We start from the raw sequence: 19,695 nt of genomic DNA, 5'->3' as shown, positions 1-19,695 counted from the left end.
AAAAACGGAAATGAAAAAAAGAAAAAAGGAAATAAAGAGATAAAGGGGAAAATATAAAAAAAGGGAGATAAAAGAAAAAAAAAAAGAAAAAAGGGGGAAGGAAAAACGGGGGAAAAAGAGGGGGAAAGGGAAAAAGGAAAAATGGAGAATAAAGAGGGGAAAAGGGGGTAGAAGGGGAAAATACTGAAAAAATAGAAAAGGAAAAAAGGGAAAAGAAAAAAAAGAAGAAGAGGGGGAAATGGGGAAAAGGAAAAAGGGAATAAAAAGGAAAAAGAGAGGGAAAAGGAAAAAGGGGGGGGGAAGACGGAAAGGGGGGGGAAGGAAAAAAAGGTAAAAAAAAAAAAAAAAAAGAAGGGGGGAGAGAGGAAAAAGGCTGGGGGGGAAAGGGAAGAAAAGCGAAAAAAAGGCCGAAGCGGTCCGAAGGCGGCGGTCGCTGGGCGGTCGCTGGGCCGGCCGGGGCGGTGCGGGGGGCGGTCGGAGGGGCGGCCCCGCCTGGGCGGCCGCGCGGGCCCGGGGCGGCGGCGGCGGAGCGGCGGCGGTGCCGGCGGGGAGCGCTGCCCGGGGCATGGCCCTGGCCCCGGCCCCGGCCCCGGCCGGGCCCCCGCCGGGGGGCACCTCGGCGGGGGACATGGAGCGCTACTACCGCCTGCTGCGCTCCGCCGCGCTGCTGGAGGCCGCCGCCGGTGAGTGCCGGGGCCGGCGCGGGGCTCGCCGGTGTCGGAGGCGGCGGGCGGGGGGCGAAGGGCTTTCCCCTGACACCCCTCCGTGGGAGCAGCGGCTCCCGGCTGTCGCTCCCGGTCCCGCCGGGGAGCCCACTGATGCCCCATCCCTCCCTGGCCGGTCCTCGGCTCTATGCCGGCGCCGGGAGCAGGCGGGCGCGTTGTAGGCACGGGGATACGTCGGAAGGGTTCGTCGCACGCGGGTTCCCGAGCACTCGAGGTGTTATTTTGTTGTGTATTCAATGGACGGCACGATCGGTGCGGAACGGCCCCGGTTTTTAATGAGAAGCTGTGTCCCACTGCGCTGCTGACATTCCCTTCGTGTCACTGGAATGCGTAGCTCGAAGTGCGGTTTGGAGATGGGAGATGCTGCCGGTGACAGGAGAGTGTTCACCAGCGCGAGTCCCCTGCTCAGATTCCCATGGCCAGAACTAAAGAACTCTTCCCTGGGAAGTTGCATCTCAACCTGATGGCAATGACTGTTCTTTCACAGGGTCTGAACTAGAGAAACAGTAGATGTGCGTAAGGTGTGTGTTGCTCTGTTAGACGTGCCCTCTTCCCTTCCTCATTTCTTGGTCCTCAAACACCTCTGAATCTCAGATTATGCCGGGAATGCAGCACTGTACTGATGTGGCTGTGGTTCTATGGCTGCACACCCTGAACGTGAGAAGCAAATGCAATCTGATCCCTTTCCTCAAGCTGTAGCTGCCTCAGCGATGTTTCCTTTGACGGACAGTGATCTGCTTAGAAACTGTGTGGAGCCCTCACTTTTTCATTACGTTTTTTTCCTGTGGGGAGTACAGGTATTTTTACAATGAGGTCTTTCCTAATCCAGGAAGGGTGGTGGCACTTTGGGTGACTCCAGCCTTCCTAGAGGATGCAGGAGTCCAAGGCATGAAAAGGTATCATTCCTTTTTTGTTTGCAGCTGGCAGAGCACTTGGAGCCATGCCAGGCACAAAAAAGACTCTGACCCAAAAAAAAGCTTCCAGGCTAATTCCAGGTTCCTTGACCTCTTTGAAAAGCACAGTTTGGGGTTCAGGAAGAATTTATCAGAGGGTAAGTCACAGGTGAGGACTTAACCAATGTGCCACCTGCTTCTCAGGAGCTGCTTGTGTATGTGCCCTTCTGAGATGATGCCAGCAGCACCTTCTATTCCGGCTGTCCTGCCCGCTGGACCCTGTTCACTGCACACAGCAAACAGAGTAGGAAAACGTAGGGAGGGATGGTTGTGGTCAATTAGCAGAGGATGCTGCTTGAATGGATGTGATTAAATCCTCCTTGTGCTGGTGTCAGCATGGAACACCCACGCTGCTGGAGAGGAGCTGGGTGACACAGGGATGGGGCCGCAGATGGTGAACGTTTGTTATGTGTGATGTAACGGGAGCCGGGTGAAAGCAGGTAGCAGGTTTCCTGTGAGCATGAGTATTGTCTCCCGACCAGCTCTTAGCAGATGACATTTGTGTAATGCTCATACAAAAAAGAAATGTCCCCACAAAGGCACACTTGTGTGGTTATAGCTGCAGGATCCGGACGCGTGATTTGGCATCTGTATAGGTTCTTAAAATGAGATATTGAAAAAGAGACAAAGTTGAGTAAGGTTCCCCAGATCATGAGATTAAAAATAAATCAGATGGTTTTGTTTTACTCATCACTGATTTCTGAGCAGCTAGCCTAATCTGGGACCATGTTTTAACCATTTCTCTTCATGCAGAAGTACTGGAATTTTGTTGGTCATTTCTATTAGAAGGTGAGATTTCCTCCATATCTCCCTTACAGTGAGATAGAAGCCTGTATAAAACCCAAGCCTTTTATGGCCATTCTCATCCCTAAAAAGGCTTGGACTCCCTTGCAGAGCTGCAGGGCTAAAGCAGCCTCCAAAAGCTCTGTGCTGCCGTCAGTCCAGACCCCCTTTGGGTGGGCCACGGAGGAGTAGTAGTCTGGGAGCAGTCAGTAGTATGTGGGATGCACTTCCTCTCCCTGCATTGCATTTGCTACAACCACAGTTTAATGGTTTATCATTCATGTACCAGGACAAAAGTGGAGTGACAGCAGGGCTGTGTGGGAGGGAGCAACCGAATTGTAGAACATGGTGGAGGAAAGAAAGAGTTTTCCAAAGTGCTCTTTTTGCTGCTGAACTGGAGGATACTTGGAGACATGGAGCTTCTCCTGTGTGCCTGGAGATGGGGAGTTCAGAACTCAGACATTACCCCTGGTCGTGCTGTGATAGGAGCCTTTTGTTGAAGTTGGTTTTGGCAGGTAGGATTTCCAAGGAAATCCTGGAGCCACAAACCAGGAAAGTGCCCTCAGCCTCATCCTGCAAATAGACAACCTCGTGCTGTTGGATACGTGTCCCTGTGACGGTGGTCGTTTGGCACATGGGCTGAGCACAGCTCAGGTCCCACACTCCTCAGTTTGCTCCACTGCTTCAGCCTCAGTCATCTCATCTGCCGGCTTCCCTAACGTAGGGAAATTTAAGGTCATTGGAAAATTGGTGGGCAGAGGAACTGGAGTGTGAGGAGCACTGGTGGAAGTGACTGGGTGGGGCTGCCTTGTTTTCTGAATCCCTTTTCCTCTCAGGCAACGCTGGACTTGGTTATACATCAGAGATGACTCAGGGTCTCCTGGGGCAGAGTTGTTCCCGGGGACCCAGTGCAGGCACAGTTATCCTGCTGCTCCAGGGATGTCTGTCCAAGGGCTGGGTGGTGTGAGATAGCCAGCAAGCACCAGTGATATCCTTCCCCCCTCACTTTCTATTCCACTGGCCTTCTCCTGCTGCAGGAATGCCATTAGCTGTATTTGGAGATGTGCTTTTGCTTAACGGGGGAATGCCAGAATTGGGCATTTCCATTTTCGTTTCAGGAAAAATTGTGTTTATTTTCCCTCGCTTTGCAGCTGAGTTTCCAGGTGATGCCACTGGGGGAACCTGGCTGCATGATTTAGTTTCCTGGCTGTATGGGCTGTGAAAGAAATTGTTCCAGTGACCTTAGTGAACTTAATCCCAGGTTCCTTAGATAGGTAGGGGGCCCAAGGGTTTACTGCTGATACATCTCCCCAGAGTTACTTTGTGCCCAAAGCTGGAATTCATCTTGGAAAAAAATAGCACTTGCATGGTATTGAATGATGATGGGAAAGTTACTGATGTCTGTATGTTGTTATTGGGCCTTTTTTTTTTTTTTTGTGCTGAATGGGCTCTGGTTTGAGGGCTGATGGTGGTGGCTAGGGAGGTGTGTGCTGGTGGCAGAGGCTAAATGTGCATTTTCCTGCACAGCTGCCAAACACACTCTGGTGCTGATATGAAAACACCTGTATATGCTCCCTTGGTAAGGGAAGAGAGACTGAAATTGGAAATAGGAGAAAATTAAAAGTACATTGAAGCTCCTAAGTAGTAGAAATGCAAGAAACTAGATTTTCTCAACTCCCACGCTGTGGTTGAATCCACAGGAGTGGGTGTTGAGAGCCTTTTATTACGTTTCTTGCAATAGACACGAATTCATGTGTGGTGGAGCTGGCTTTTATCTTTCCCAGTTTTTGCTTAGTTTGGTGTGATACCAGAATACAGTTTTTCTGATTGGACGTGAAAACATCAGAGCATAACAGGAGGTAACACGTAAGCCTTGTTGCCATATAGTTTGCTTTTGCTTAATCTTTTCTTAGAAAAGCTGCCACCATTTGTCAGCTGCTAAATCTAGATTGGAAGAGATCCCCCCTCATGAAACTCCACTGTCCTCACCACACTGGGACGCCCTGGACCTTTTAACCTCCCCTGAGCATCCTCCCCCTCACTGGCAGCATGGCACAGTCCTGGCTCCTGTGAACCCTCCTGCTCACTCCAGTTCCCAAAAACCTTATTGGAAGGTGACATTCCTATGAATGTGAGATCCTTAACTGGCTGCACCTTCTCTGGGATCCTTGGCTGGCTGCACCTTGTTCTGCTGGCAGTGATGGCCCACGGTCAGCAGGAATGAGGTTTGGCTGGTTTTGTGTCAGTGAGTGGCTGCAGCTGTGCCATGCCAGTGCCCCGGGTGTTCCTGCTCATTCACAGCTGGTGTTTCCCCACGGGAGGAATGCCCAGGAGTGGGAGCCTCCAGCCGTGGGACTTGCAAGCTCAGCCGTGGAGCCAGATCCTGGGTCACTCTGTGCATGCCTGGATGTGGTGGTGTCTGATCCCTCTTTGACCACAGGGATCAGCTTCTATTGTGATTCAGCTGATCCTGTGAGGACATTCCTCTGTGGGATGGGCATGCTGCCTGGATGATGATCCACAAACCTGGACTGCACTGAGTTAACAATTTCTCCCTGTTTCATTTTTCCCTTCACAGGATTTTCTTTTGCGTTTTTCCTCTTATCCTCAGTGTATATAAATCTAAGCCTTTTGGAAAGGTCATTCTAGTTTTTCAGAAGCTTCGTGCTTTTTTGCTGTATAGTTTCTTAGCTGAGCACACCCCCAGGTTTGGGTGATGGGGATGTGTGTCTGTGCTGAAGCACATAAGCCCCGGAAGGCCTTGGTAGAGAAGCACAGCCCTGGGTCAGAAGAGAGGACCATCTGGTGCTGTATCCTGCCTCCTACACTGCGTTGGAGCAGGTGCTTGGGGAGAAGTAGAAGAAGGAGCTTGCAAACAGAGTGAGCCTTTCCTTAAAAATCCTTCCCAGTCTGACAAAGGATAATTGAAGGAGCCCTTGAACCTGGCGTGGTGACCAACCCATCGTGCCTAGTGATGGACTAACCCCCCTGGGGCTTTCGTGCCATTTGCAGGACATGGCTTTGCAGGGGCTGGGTCCCTTTGAAATGTTGGCGTGGTGGCTGCTGCTGTGTGTCTGTCCTGTCTGGCTCCAAAAAAGGTGTTTGATGCTGACCTGCCTCTGTAGTGAACTCTCTGAAGGCCACCCAGGCCTGGCTGCCAGCATCACTGGGCTCCTGGCAGCTCCTGGATTGGACCTGCTGCCACCTGTAGCCTGAGGACCAGGGTGTGCTGCCAGCACCTGCACCACACTGTCATCCACAAATCCCATCATGTTCCAAGGGTGCAGCTCTTCCTGCAGCTCTGCCTTCCCCTGTCCCTGTATTGTGCTGGAACTCTTCCTAGGAAACATCAGAGGTGGAAACTCAGCCACCCTGTAGCAGTGGCTTTTGGAATGCTTCTGCCAGGCTGAGGATTTATGAAGAGATTTACGTGGCAGGTGGAAGTTTGCCATCAGGCTATTGACAGAACTGACCCTGGAGCCCCATCTTCCTCAGGATCAATACATCACCTCTTCCAGAAAAATAGGCTTTTATAAACCTAATCTAATTGCTAATCTGTCCCTCCAGATGAAAATCTGTTTTTGACTGGCTGTGGATAGAAAGCAGGTGCCTGCAGGCTGAGCCCAGGGCTCAGGGGAGAAGATGCTCCCGTGAGCCCTCAGCTCCAGTGAGGTGTGAGCTGTTCCCATGGGCAGGGGAGACAAAGGGATTTGTAGCAGTCAAAGGTATTGAAGCTTTATGCCATAAATATTTCAGTGGGTCTTTTGTGTCGCTTGCTTGGCAGGGGGAATGGCTGCACCACCTGGAATTACAGACTGTTGAATGTGCCAGGTGTTCGTGCAGTGGCAGAAATTGTTATCCATATGCTGAGATGGCTGAAGGAGAATTTGCTCTGTGTGGCTGCCCTGGACAGCAACAGTGCCTTGTCTTTGCAGCAGGTACCCCCAGCAACAAGTATCTGTGTGTCAGGGCAGGATGCACAACCAGCTAAATGTGGGTTTGGTGCATACGAGGGTGGTGCAGCTTGGAGGTGCTGTTAGAAATGACTAATGATGACATATTTAGCTTCTGCAGCATACCTGAGATCACATGCAGATGTAGGAGAGACCCACAGCAGCCTATTCACTTTACACAATAGAATCTCTTAAGTTTCTTTAGCAGCTGAGCTCAGGTGTGGAGAGAAGGACACTTATTTGATGCAGGCTGTGCTTTACTGCAGGGTATTCTTCACATGGGGAGAAGGTCATCACAGGTCTTAATCTGCGGCTAGGCTGTTCCCTTGGCTATAAAGGTGTAATTGCAGCATAAGGTTAACCCCAATGTGCTCTTCTTGCATGACTTCGGTGGAAATGAGTAGAAAAGACTCTTATTAGCAGGTCCCTCTACTTTTCTGCCCTGTGAATCTTTAGAAGTCCTTGGTATGTGACCTGTGAGCCACTGTGACCCTTCACACTGAAAAGTCACTTGTAGGGGAAAACCATCCCTGAGTCTGAAGTCCCTGGGGAGGAAACCACTGAGTCCTGGCTGGTGGACTTATGGCTGATCCCAAGATCTTCAGTTCTTTGGTATACCCAGAAACCAGTCCCGTGGTTTACCCACCTGTCCAGGTCAGTCCAACACCATCCAATGGTTAGTTCAACAGGGTTTTTAACAGCTGCCCTTTGGTGCCAGCTCTCACACAGCCTGTACAGACATGGACACCTGCATCAGCCTGATGAATGGATGGGGGCTTCAGGGGTCTTTCCTCTTCTTGACATCAAACATGCTCATGACCCTTTGGTAATGCCGTATTCTGCTGGCACTTGTGCCTGTTCTGTTCACAAATGAGGACATGAAGCCAATGGTGACACAATTTTCTCCCAGCTACCAAAGAGTTTAGTCTCAGAGCCAGGAAGCAGCCTCAGGACCTTGGCTATCAGTTCTCTGCTCAGACCAGGTCCTGTAAATAACCTTCTGGTGAATACAGCAGTCCTTGTTGAGGAGCACAATGTCCTATTCTCTGCCACACGTTCTCTAATACACGTGCTGTTCGGTATCTCCATCAGCCTCTTGCCTCCTGGCTGGTCACCAACCCTTCCTGGCTCCAGTTCCCACAAAAGCTGTGTAAACACCTGCTTTGCCTGTACACAGTGTTGTATTCTGTTCCTGGGCAGGTATGGAGCAGGATGGAGAGACAGGAGCATGGATCTGGTCATGTGAGTATTAGGATCCTACTCCAAGTGTAAGTTTGTTGGGGAAGCCACCACCTGGAGACCACACAGGTGGGGCAGATCTCCCAAAAGGTGCTGGTTGAAGCAGTGTGTGGGTAATAAGGGCAGCTGCCTGGATGCCTCTGTCCTCCTGCCCCTCTCCTTCCCCTCAGCCAGGGACAGGCACTTTGTCATTTGGCACAAGCTTTGTGTAGTGCAAAGTCCGTTTGCAGACAGTGTAAAATAATATTTTTTTTTCCTATTAACTCCCTCTGTCCTGATTTCTGGACATGGTGTGTGGAAAGGCAGAATTGTATTGTGTTGTGTATTGTATTGAATCCAAAGTCTTTTTTGAAGTTGATCAGTGAGGAAACAGGGTGAGGCTCAGCCACTCACTATCTGGGATAACACTGTGGTTTAACCCTGCCAGCAGCTCAGCACCTCACAGCCACTAACTCACATACCCCTCATGGGATAGGGGAGAGAATGGGAAGGGTAAAAGAGAAGTAACTCATGGGTTGAGATAAAGACTGTTTAAAAGGTAAAGCAAAAGCCTTGCACCCAAGCAAAGCGAAACAAGGCATTCATTCCCTGCTTCTCCTGGTCAGGCAGTTCAACCATCCCCAGGAGAGCAGGATTCTGTCACATGGAAGGGTGGGAAGACAAAATGCCATCACTCCAAACTCAACCCCCTTCCTTCATCTTCTCCTGCTTTATATGCTGAGCATGAGGCCATATGGTCTGGGATATCCCTTGGGTCAGTTGGGGTCAACTGTCCCGCCTATGTCCCCTCCCAAATCCTTGTGTACCCACAGCCCACTTGCTGGTGGGGTGGGGTGAGGAGCAGAAAATGCCATGACTCTGTGTAAGCCCTGCTCAGTGATAACAAAAACATCCATGAATTATCAACTGCATTTCCAGCACAGCTCTAAAACACAGCCCCATACCAGCTACGCTGAAGAAAATTAACTTTATTCTAGTCAAACCCAGCACACCAAGATGATGGAGACTCAGGTTTTCATACAGCAAGGAGCCCTGTAGGATAGTTTTCTGTCACTCTTCTTGGAGGAGCTCTTTGCCTTTTACAGCTATTTAAATGTCAAGTTTAACTGTTCCCCATATCCAAAAAGAGTGCTGTGTGTGATGGGCTGCAGGGTCACTCCTTTAGGGTATTTGGAGTTTGGAGTGTGTATGGCAATCAGGGCTGAGTTGGAGGACAGATCCCAGGTGGTGCATTGGTCTTTCTCCTCAGAAATAGGGCTGTGCTTCTGTTCTTTTCCCTAATGAATATATAATTTTGCAAAGTCGAGCGGCTCCAGCAGGAGAAGCTGGAAGGGCCACTCTCCTCACTGTGCTGGGTTCATGGTTGGGGCACTCTGCTTGAAGGGAGTTTGGTTCTGACTCCTGTGCAAAGCAAAGATGGGAATGGCTTACTCCTCACACTCAGCCTAGTTTGTGCTGCATGGACTGTTCAGGGAGGCTGGCACTGACACTGGCCTTTTGACAGGGTCATGTGGCAGCTGTGGCAGCTGGAAGAAGCCCTGCTCATTGAAGCTCCCTGAGCCCCAGAGCTTCCTGCAAACACTGTCGATGTGTGTAGGTCTGTGTTACAGCTGTAATTAGTCTCAAAGGAGATGCTGCAGGCAGGTGGGCTTTCCTGCAGTGGGACAACCCGAGACAGACGCTGGCTGGTGACCCCAGTTAGCCCAGAAAGTCAGAGGGACGTGGAAATAGGTTACAAATGTGCTGATTTGCAGGCTTCCTCAACACCGAATAAATGCTGCTTCACCAGCTGTCCAAATGGACAAGCAGCTGAGAACAGGCAGATCATGGAGAAGCTCAGTGTGATCCTTTACCCTTTTCATTTGATTTTCTTCAGTTTTGTTTCCTAGACTACAGCAGCAACCCCCTCATGAAAAGCTGCTATTCTTCATTCACAACAAAGCCATCTCCAAATGGATTTTATAGCAGCAAACAATATTTGGCCAGTGTGGTGAGTGTAAGGCGCTGTTACATCAGCTTGGCAGATGTGTTACACAGCTGCTGTCAGCAGATGCTGTGGGCCTGTGAAGTTTGGAAAAGGAAAGAAAACAATAGGTGCTAAAGACCGAAGCACTTCAGAGTTTAATTGAGTGTTACAAGAGGAATTTGGACTCGGAGAGTAGCTGTCCTCTCTCTGAGTGTCACTACAGACCTCCACTGTGCATGAAAGTCCCTCCATGCTTGAATTGCCTGGAAAGGGGAGATCGCTGACAACAGGCATCATTCTCACAACTGCAGTCTGTGCAATGGCCTCGACATACGGCCCTGTGGAGGGGACACAGCCAAATGTTCTGGACTGTGTAAACCGGGAGATGGGGACAGGGCAGATTCAGCAGGGCTCCTTGCTGAGCCACGTTAGTTTTACTCAGTGGGGTAGAAAGCTCTGAATTCCCCCTTTGTCTTTTCCCTGCTTGGCTTCACACATCCTCCAAAACTCTGCGTCATGGCAACGATCTCCCTGCAGGAGAGTCTCTGAATGTAATAATTGCAGCAGCATTTTATAAATGCCCAATTTAGAACCTAATAAAAATGATGCTACATTGTTATAACAGTTTACCCATCCAGATGCTGCTGGATTTTAGTAAAACCTGAGGTCATACCAACTGTGTGGCACAGCAGTGTAGTTTATATACTCTTGGATGCTGAAACATGGGGAGTTCAGGCTTGATTTTGTAATAGCTGATGATCACAAAGCCTCCTTTTGGCTTTGAAAGAAATGGCTGGACTTCCATGAAACTTTAACTTCCTCTGCCTTGTGCCAAGTGACATGCAGGCTAGCTGTACTGTTCATAGCCAGTGCTGGGCAGTGCCCCGGGGTCTTTTCTGTACTGTCCCAAGAGTGCCCTTTAAAGAAGAAATCCCCAGTTTGCTCAAGAACATCAACTGAAGCCTTGTTTGAGAGGCGGATATCTTTGGTGCCTCACTGCCTTTGACTGCTGTTTTTCCAGAGATTAATATTTGAGGACAAAGGTCATGTTTCTGTACATGATTTATTTCAGCATCCAACTGATGTGCCTCAGGCACAGCAACACGCTTGTGAATTTGTTGCCAGCACTTGATTTTCCCTGATATTTGCCCGGGAGGTTGAGTTTGGTGGCCAACACAGAGCGAGTGCCAAGGATGAGTTGGCCAAGGAGTGGCTTCAATCGGACCACAATCAGGCTGTTGTAGTGCCTTGACCTTGCCAAAGGGCAGCCATCCTTCTCCTCTTTCACTGTTACATTTTTCTACCTCACAGGAGATGGGGAGGGTTTGTAAGGGAATTGCTCTGTCTGCACTGCCTGCAGTAAGGTACTCCCACCTACTCGTTCCTTGAATAAGTTATTTTGTTCAACTTGGCACTGCTCAGAAGGACCTGATTTTCTGCAGGTGCTGAGTGCCCTCTTCCAAAACTGTCATCCCTTGGGAAGCAAGATACTCAAAGTCATAAGGGGGTAGGAGTCTGGGTGTCCACCTCTATGCCAAAGTCAAGGATGAAACATTCAGTGGAATGAAATGTTGGGGAGCAAGTAAACCATGACTCCTGAGCATGGTGGGAAATGTTTTCCTATGATGCTTTGTACCTCAAACCCCAAAATGTCAGGTCCACTTGCCATCATGACCCTGGTGTTGTGCTTAGCTGTCAGGCTCTGAGGTTGGGGGCCACCTGTGCCCATGTTTCCAGAGAGCACAGCAGGTCCAACTGCAGCCCCTAGCACAGGTAGGATTAAAACATCCATTGGTTTTTGCAGTTTCCATGACAATCATGGGGAAATTATAGGTAAGAGAGATGTGAGAGAAGAAGCACCAGACTCTGGGAGTAGATCATACACTTTTGAGATTATATTTCTCTTCTGGAAAGCAAAATTTGAAAACATCTGTGCAAAAATGCTCATTTTTTCCCAACCATAGCTGTCTCCATTGTAGTTGAAGGCTGCAGATTTTTATGTTCTCAGTGAGAAAATATCTTGTGAACCTTTTTTGTTAAGTGGTATGCAAAGGTTAATCCCCTTTCCCCAACCTGTTTCCTGATCAGCTCTCAATTAACTGGCACGTCCCTCCCATATCAGTGCAGAACCAACACAAAAGCTGCATTTACTATCAACCTGGAGCTGTGTTTGCTTTTACTGTCAAGCACTTGAGTCACTCGTGGGTGTTCCAGCACATGGCAAAACTATGCCTGGCTTTGCTGGTGGCTGCATTTCTGGGAAAGCCAGGGGTAGGCAGGGTGAGCTTTGGGGACAGGCTTCAGCCTGTCTGTGAACACGGACAGGCTGCTGAGCAGCCCCGCACTGATTTGAGTCAAATATGTTTGCACAGTGTGGACTTTTGTCTTGTGTTTCCAAAGACCTGCATGTTTAATATCATCTACTTCATGTCTTGGAGCTCATTAAGTTATTAAGTGTGAATTTTATCAGTATGAAACTGTTGACTTGGTAAAAACATCAATGAATAGAGAAGAAATCTCTTGCCGCTGCTTGTCCTCAAGTTGGGTGAAGCAGTTGAATAGGAGACAAATATATGAAATATCTTTGCAAGGCAAACTTCCTTCTCACCAAGACCAGTTCTAGGGTTAAAATCAGGAATGTTTCTGTAGATGCCAGTGGGACTGAGGCTTGATCCTTAACAAAAAAAACCAGCGTTTTTATCTACAAGAGGAGAAACAGCAGCGTGTGCATAGAAGGGCAAAAAGCAGCCCATGGCTGGTGGGAGCTGTGGGAGGCAGAGTAACCCCCCCCCTCCTGCGCATCTGGGCTGCTGTGCTGCAGTACCATACAGCCCAGTAAAGGCCTGAAAAATCTTGAGATAAAGTAGAAGTGACCAGAAAGCTTTTGGGAAATGGGAAATAGAATAAATATTGATTATGTTGGAGTATGCAGAAGTATGCAGCCCATCTGATTTAAAACAGCCAGAAGATTATTCCCTAGGACCAACTCTGTGAAATAATCAGTGTTTAAAATTTCATTATCAGAAAGCCCAAGGACTTTAATCTGTATAGATGTGGTTTAAAACATTTATTTGTGGGAACAAGGATGTTTAATTTTTGGCTATCATTCCATATATAGATAATCCAGAAAAATGTCTATCAACTATAAGCTTCTCACGTGTTTAGTCAGTCTGGTCTTTGTTTCCTTCTCCCAGGGAAAGATTAAGTGGTGTATGTTGTTCCGATGTGCTTCATTGACACTGAAATGATCATGGTGCTAAATATGGTACTAAAACAGCCTCTCCCATTATTTAATTAAAAAGAAATCTAATAACTGAACATAAAACCAACAGCCTCTCCAGTGCCTATGGCCCAGTGCCAGGTGAACACATGATTTCAGAAGCTTATTTGTTCAAAATTAAAGACTGTAACAGTCTCAAAGCCCAACCTTGTTCCCAGTGCAGCAGCCTGGGACACTGCTGCTCCCAGCAGAAACCGCAGCCCATTGCATTGACAAGGCTAGGAAGCACTGGGAGACTTTGTAAAATAGGAGAGTAAAATTAGTAACTCCAAAATATAAAAATTTACATTGGATATGACCCTTTGAGGGTTGAGGGGAGAGCACTCAAGCTTGCAGGCACTGCTCCCATGGTACATTTACTAGAATACATGTGTTACTCATATGTGGCATTTGGCCTGTTACTGTTACTAGAAACATTGCTTTCTGTAAGATCCATGTATCCCTTGTTACAAAATTTCATGTATAATTTAGGGAAGCTGCATTTGGTTCAAATTCCACCTTTGGATTAGCACATTGATAAACGGGTTTGCTTTGGATTTGTGCTTTCTTTTTGACTGCTGCTTTTCCCTTTTTCCAGAAACTGCCATACCCTTCTGTGCAAAGGACATCAGTGATGATCTGATGAAAGAGTTTGCTTTTCTGTCTGGTGAGTACTGAGAACTTCTCCAGGGTCTCTCTCTCTCTCTCATCTGTGTGGTAATTAAATACTCCAGACAAACTTTGCACTATTTGGCAAAATGATACTCCACAAGGAATATTACCCATCAGGTAGTATCCAGTGCCACTAGAAATGCTGTTAATAAAACATTGAAACAGTTTGAAAGAGCAGATTAGGTTTCTGTCTCGTGCCATACTGTAAAATAGTCTTATCTTCCAACACTCAATGCATTAACAAGTGCTTTGCTCTGAAATATATTTCCATACCAGTGTGCTGTTTTGTCCTTGTATTTCTGACTTCTTTTGCTGTCCCATATAAAGTACGCTCAGTAAATTAAGGAAATATCTGGTAACTAATACTTTTGTTTCTACCACCTGCCTGTGTGTGTTGTGCTTGGACTGTGTTTTGCTATCTTGTTGATGTAAAAAAAACCCTCTATAACAATGGCAGTGTGTTTTCTGATGTGACTGGTGGACCTCTGGTCTTTGCTGTTGGCCCTCTTTGAAAGCACAACCACGGAGACATCCTTGTTTTTATTCCAGGTGGCCGAGGGAAGGACAAGGCTTGGATTATCACCCTCCCCGACAATGCTCGCTTCAACGAGGTGCCCGAGGAGACTGTGTCTAAAGTCTTAACATACCTGACGTCAATCCCGAGGTATGAGGCTCTCTTCTAGCTCTTGTCTGTGATGGGCAGAGGTGTGAGTCCTGCCTGGGTCAGGGAAGGGTAATGCCGTATGTGGGGTTGAGGGGCATCTTCAGCTCTCAGAGCAAGGAAGATGGAAAAGTCAAATGATGCAAGCCCTTAAGGTGTCCAGGTGTGGTTCTTAAGGTGTCACTAACTGCAGAGTAAGAAGTGGACATCATCCCTATGACCTGTCAGCTGGAATGTTTAGTTTATTTAGTTTATTAAGTTTCTAATTAACAACAAGCTTTCCTCAAGCTTTGGCATGTGTCACCACTTAATATATGCCATGCCAATGCAAAATAATATTTTGACATGTACAAATAGAGAGTCATTACTGTGGAAAAAGAGAAATGAAGCCAGAGGAAGAGACTAATTACAGGAACAAACCGTTTGGGGTCCCTGTGACAGGCAATGGCTCAGCAGCTCCCATTATCCACCTGTGTCTTGGGGTTAAGCTGCTGACAGTCTGCCTGTGCCTCATACAGGGCTGCATACTTAGATTAATGGCCCTACTATTTCTTGCTGCTGAGCCTGGTGACTCAGTTACTTGGAATGCTTAATTTTCTTGAATAATGCCTGTTTTGGCAAATTTCTTCCTGCAGGGAGAGCAGGTTGACAGCAGCTAGATGGGAGCTTTCCATCAGTGGCTGCCTTGAAAGAAGTATGGAGCATTTACCTACCTCTGCGTGGCAAAAAAAAAAGAGCATCTGGTTCCTCTGTCCTCTTTTTGATGGACTCTGAGGTTTTGTGGGCTCCTGGCCTGCAGAGCACTATCCCAACAGGACAGGACCCTGCTGTGGTGTGTGACAGTCAGGGGGGTTTCTCCTTCGTCCTGTGCAGGCAGCCCATGTCTGTGCATCTGCACTTCCCAGCTCTGCCTGGTTTCTCCAGGGTTTCTTATTCCATATGACTGTGAACACCCTGGCATTAGCTTGATGAGCAGTCTTGCTGTCCCTATAATAGGTCAAACTCAATCAAGAAACTAATGAGAGCTGTGAGCTTGCTGGTGATTCAAACACGTTCAGTATGTTTAAGTAGAATCACTTTAATCATCCTTCTCTGCTCCTCCTACCACCATAACAGCCTGCCCCAATAAACACATCTAAACATGTGTGCTTCTTAGCCCTTTAGAGCCAAAAAGGCTGCAGTGTTGGTGAGCAAGGAAAAGCATCACCTAGGTGAGGGTGGTAGGCATGTGTCAGCTCTGGTACCCCTGTGTACACATGTCTCAGCTGCATCACATCATGGGACCAGAGCTCAGATTTTGGCCCAGGAAGTCCCTAAAATAGGTAAATATTTGACATGTGTGTCAGAGTTAGCTGTGGGTACACCAACACTTCCTTACCACAGACCTGTGGATGTTTAGGGGCATCTCAAACCCACACACACTGTGCCTTTCCCATGCAAGCAGTAGCAAAGATTGTTTAGTGTCCCACTGATATTAGTCTGAGTAAGCCTCATTGGAAGCTTTGTCAGAATTGTAGTACTTAGGGAAGCTGAATTTCATAAGGCATTTTTCTCCCGGAAATAATTGTTAGATAAAGGAGTGAAGCTACTCTTCATTCCTCAAGGTGAGAGCATTAATAACAGAGCCAGGAGAAAGGTGAGTCCTGTAGGCAAGTTAATTTTTAGGATTCCTGGCAACCGTGCTGCAGGCAAGGAGGCAGCTGCAGAAAGCACTTGAGTGAAAGAGCTGTAAAGGAAAATAAGTAGTAGGTCCCCACCTTCTGTGGCCTGCACATCCAACTCAAAATACCTCCCTGCCTGTCTTCAGGCTGTGCTTGAAGGAGAGGCACAGGTAATTGTGATATATGTAAGATTGTTATTACAAAAAACTGTCCTAATTACCATTAAAGTAAAAGAAAAATAATGCTGTCATTGAAAACTAAAAAAATCCCTTTATATATAGTGTTGGCTGTGTGCCTTTCTTCACCAAGAGGATGGCCAAACACTGGAACAGGCTTCCTAGAGATGTGATCGATATCCCAAGCTGCCAGTGTATAAGAGGCATTTGGACAATGCTCTTAAAAACATGGTCTAACTTTTGGTCAGCCTGAATTGGTCAGGCAGGTGGACCAGATGGTCACTGTAGGTCTCTTCCTACTGAAATACTCTATTCTATTCTACTCTTTGACTATCCAGCTTTTTGGTATTTAGACGAGCTCTGCATGTTTCACTTATCTTAGGAAGTGAGGTGCAAAGTGGTTTAAAGCTGTGACTGATAGCAGTGGCACAGTGAAGGGTGCTGTTGGCTATAAATACTTCTGAATTTAAATATTAGGCAGGTCGTGCTGGTGTGCCCTGATCCCACCAGCGGCAAAGAGTCTCTCAGTCCTGTGCTAAATCTCACAACTGCAGACTCTGGGATCCAATTTCAAGTCTTCCTGCAAAACACCCCAGGTCTTTATTTTTAGTCTGGTGCATCCTGCAACACATACAAAGTTAAAGATAAGTTAAAAAAATACCTCAGAAGAAAAAGAAAACTAAGAAGCACCTAGAGAGAAGTAATCCTTGTCCCGGTTATCTGTCTCCATCTTTCTGCTGCTGGATGCAAATGAACACCCCTTGCAGCCTTGGTAGAAAGCATTGATTTTTTTTTTTTGTCAGTCTAAAAGGTATATTGCAGGCCTGGAAATCTGATAAACCTGCAAGGCCGAGGTTGCAAATAGTCACAGACTTGCTCCACTGGCCCCAGAATAAATTTAAAATTTCCCACAGTAGGTTCCAAGGCTGTTAGACTGCTGGGAACTTTCTTCTTTGTTTCTGTAAGGGAACTGATAAATGTAAATTAGCATGCTTAGAGGTTACTCTCTGAATATAACCTTGCCCTGAGTAAGCAGCTTGCTTTGGCGTATTTTTATTAACTGGCAGTGCACTAGAGTCTGGCTGACTTTTCCAAATTACTTGGATTCTCGTTTTTTTCTTCAGGGTTTATTATGATGAAGTGCTCTGTAAACACTATTTTTTTGGTTTTTTTTAATATCATGGGGAGTTGGGGAATTGTTTCTGTGCTGTATAACCAAAGCATTTACTTTTGCCTCAGACAAAAGGATCCTTTGCCCCTCTCCCACCTGGGTCATTTAGTTTGTGGTGGGGGTGAACAGAACCAACAGAAACCTGCATGTTGCCAAAACTATTCTAGCTAGTAAAGGTTTTGGCTGAAAAGTCATGTTCACAATGTATAACCTCAGACTTTATTGCATGCAGAAGTTCTGTATATGACCCATGTGTAAAATTTGATACTCATTTTCTCTGCTGTTTTCTGCTATATCTCAAAGGCACTGAATAAATTCACATGAAACCTTTGCACTTTGAGTGTGATGTTACAAATCCATAAGATATATTTGTAGGACAGCTTGGGTTGCCTCTACATATCTTCAGTCAACTGTTATTATGAGCCAAAGGGAATTTCATTTTTTATCCCTCTGAGCACAACTGCTAATTCCTTTGAAATACATTTGTCAGAGTTGTGGCTGTCACAGACCAGAGCAGCAAGATGTGTACTGAATGAAAGCTCCTGCACTGGCTTCAAATGTCTTTTTTTTTTCTTCTGTAGTGAAGTTGCCAAATATTGTCTGCCATGTGATACTTCTCTGAGTAATCCACAATGTGTTTTCCCTTGCCAAACACAAGAATTAGCGAAGACGGTGCTTGCAGGAGGCTGCTTACACAGGGCCGTGCCCAATGCAGATACATGACCCACCTCTGGGGAGCCAGCACGAGTACTGGGAGCCTCTCCCCAGCACTGAGGCGCCTGGATAGGGTGGTGTGGGACATGGCTATCCTGTTTCAGCATCCGCAAAATAAATATTGTAAATATTACTTAAGTATCCTGTAAATACACTCGCATTGCAGGACGTGGTTACAGGCTGGTGTACCCTTACCTGTGTGCAAACACGATTCCAGTTTGTAACTCAGGCTGCCTGGGAGTGTGTATTGTCACAGCTGGAGCCTGGCTGAGCTGTTCCCAGCTAACCTGGGAAAGGAATATTTGAATTACAGACAGGAGCTCAGCCGGGCGTTGGGTCCCCTGCCAGACTGGGCACCCCCCCGGTACGGCTGGCTCGCTTTGTGTGACTGGGGATTTCAAAGCAACTCAAAGGATTTGGGTGTCAAAAGGGATGTCAGGAAGCCTGTGCTTGCCAGCTAAACCAGAGTATGTCGGAAAGTGCCTCCGAGCAATCTCTGCCTCCCCAGTGGGACTGCGGGAGGTGCTGGGGAAGCCACAACAACCAGTTTCAGCACCAGCTCCCCCCTTCCCTCTGCCAAGCTGGCATTGCCCTTCCCTGGCTTGGCGTCACTTCTGTTGCCTTTTGCCAAAACAAGCCAGGAGTCATCGCTTGATTGATGAAACCTGGGAAGCAGGCAGCTCCCTCAGCTGGAAGAGCTGGGCAGTGAAGGCAGGAGGGTCTTGGGGCATCAGCTAGAGGGAGGCTTCTGGCAACCCCAGAGCTGCTGAGCAGGAGCACAGCTGCCTCTGACCTCTGCAGCATCCTTCTCAGGACTAGTTTGGGTTTCAAGAGCAATCTGTTATCTCCAGCAATCTGTCTTCACCTCCCACACAATTCAAAGTGATGCTTAACCCTGGGCTACCACAGTCACTGAATCACAGAAAGGCTGGAGTGGGAAAGGGAGCTGTGGAGATCATAGAAGGGCTTAGGTTGGAAGGGATCTTGAAGATCATCTAGTCCAACCCCTCAGCTGAAGCAGATTCACCTGGAGCAGGTTGCACTGGAATATCTGGAGATATTCAAAACCCCCAGCGGGTTTTTAGTATCTCCAGAGAAGGAGATTCCACAACCTCTCTGGGCATCCCTGTTCCAGGGCACTGCCACCCTAAGAATAAAGAAATTTCTTCTCATATTCAAATGGACTTCTCTGGGCTTCACTTTGTGTCCATTACACCTTGTCCTGTTGCTGAGCACCACTGGAAAGAGTCTGGCAGGAAAGTTTTTTCCGAAGGGAATTTCAGCCACCGTGGAGGTACCAAAATGTGGTTTACATTCCATGTTCTTGACTTTGGGGTTTTTCTGGGGGAGGGGGAACAGAGTCACATTTCCTCAAAATATGATCTGGTTATTGGTATTTTCTTATCCCACAGTCAATATGAGTCTGACACCAAATTTATCCTAATTCTGGATAGAAGATTGGACACATGGACATCAGTCAAAATGACTCTTCAAAAAATAGCAGTAAGTCCTCTTTAATGTTAATTTCCTTTAATGTAGTAACTCACCATGTCCATTATGTATCTCTTCCATAAAACACTGGGAACCAGGAGCAATGATGCTCCTGCTTTCTCTCCAGGTAGTATTTTGTTTTATGGCCCTGTAATTAATTTGAGTGCATAAATGAACTGTTTGAGTATTAATTTACTTGTTTGATTCATTTGCTTAGTTTTGTACTTTTTCATAGTGGTTCAAATGTATTTTGTGCCACATTCTATGCTTC

At 47.2% G+C, this 19,695-nt stretch overlaps 1 protein-coding gene across 3 annotated transcripts in view; it reads left to right on the top strand.

The window, feature by feature from the left end:
* Nucleotides 1–547: 547 nt before the first annotated feature.
* MCF2 (MCF.2 cell line derived transforming sequence) overlaps nucleotides 548–19,695 on the top strand; it is a 59,631-nt gene continuing 40,483 nt past the window's right edge. For all 3 annotated transcript variants that reach the window (XM_064670066.1, XM_064670068.1, XM_064670067.1), the window contains exons 1-4: nucleotides 548–683; nucleotides 13,477–13,545; nucleotides 14,100–14,214; nucleotides 19,346–19,436. In XM_064670066.1, the coding sequence (XP_064526136.1) occupies nucleotides 566–683; nucleotides 13,477–13,545; nucleotides 14,100–14,214; nucleotides 19,346–19,436 (393 nt within the window). In that variant the 5' untranslated portion in view covers nucleotides 548–565. The remainder of the gene's footprint in view (nucleotides 684–13,476; nucleotides 13,546–14,099; nucleotides 14,215–19,345; nucleotides 19,437–19,695) is intronic.

The sequence above is a fragment of the Pseudopipra pipra genome, chromosome 13 (assembly GCF_036250125.1).
Source record: "Pseudopipra pipra isolate bDixPip1 chromosome 13, bDixPip1.hap1, whole genome shotgun sequence".
In the NCBI taxonomy this organism is placed as follows: domain Eukaryota; kingdom Metazoa; phylum Chordata; class Aves; order Passeriformes; family Pipridae; genus Pseudopipra; species Pseudopipra pipra.
This window is presented reverse-complemented; position numbering and strand designations above follow the sequence as displayed.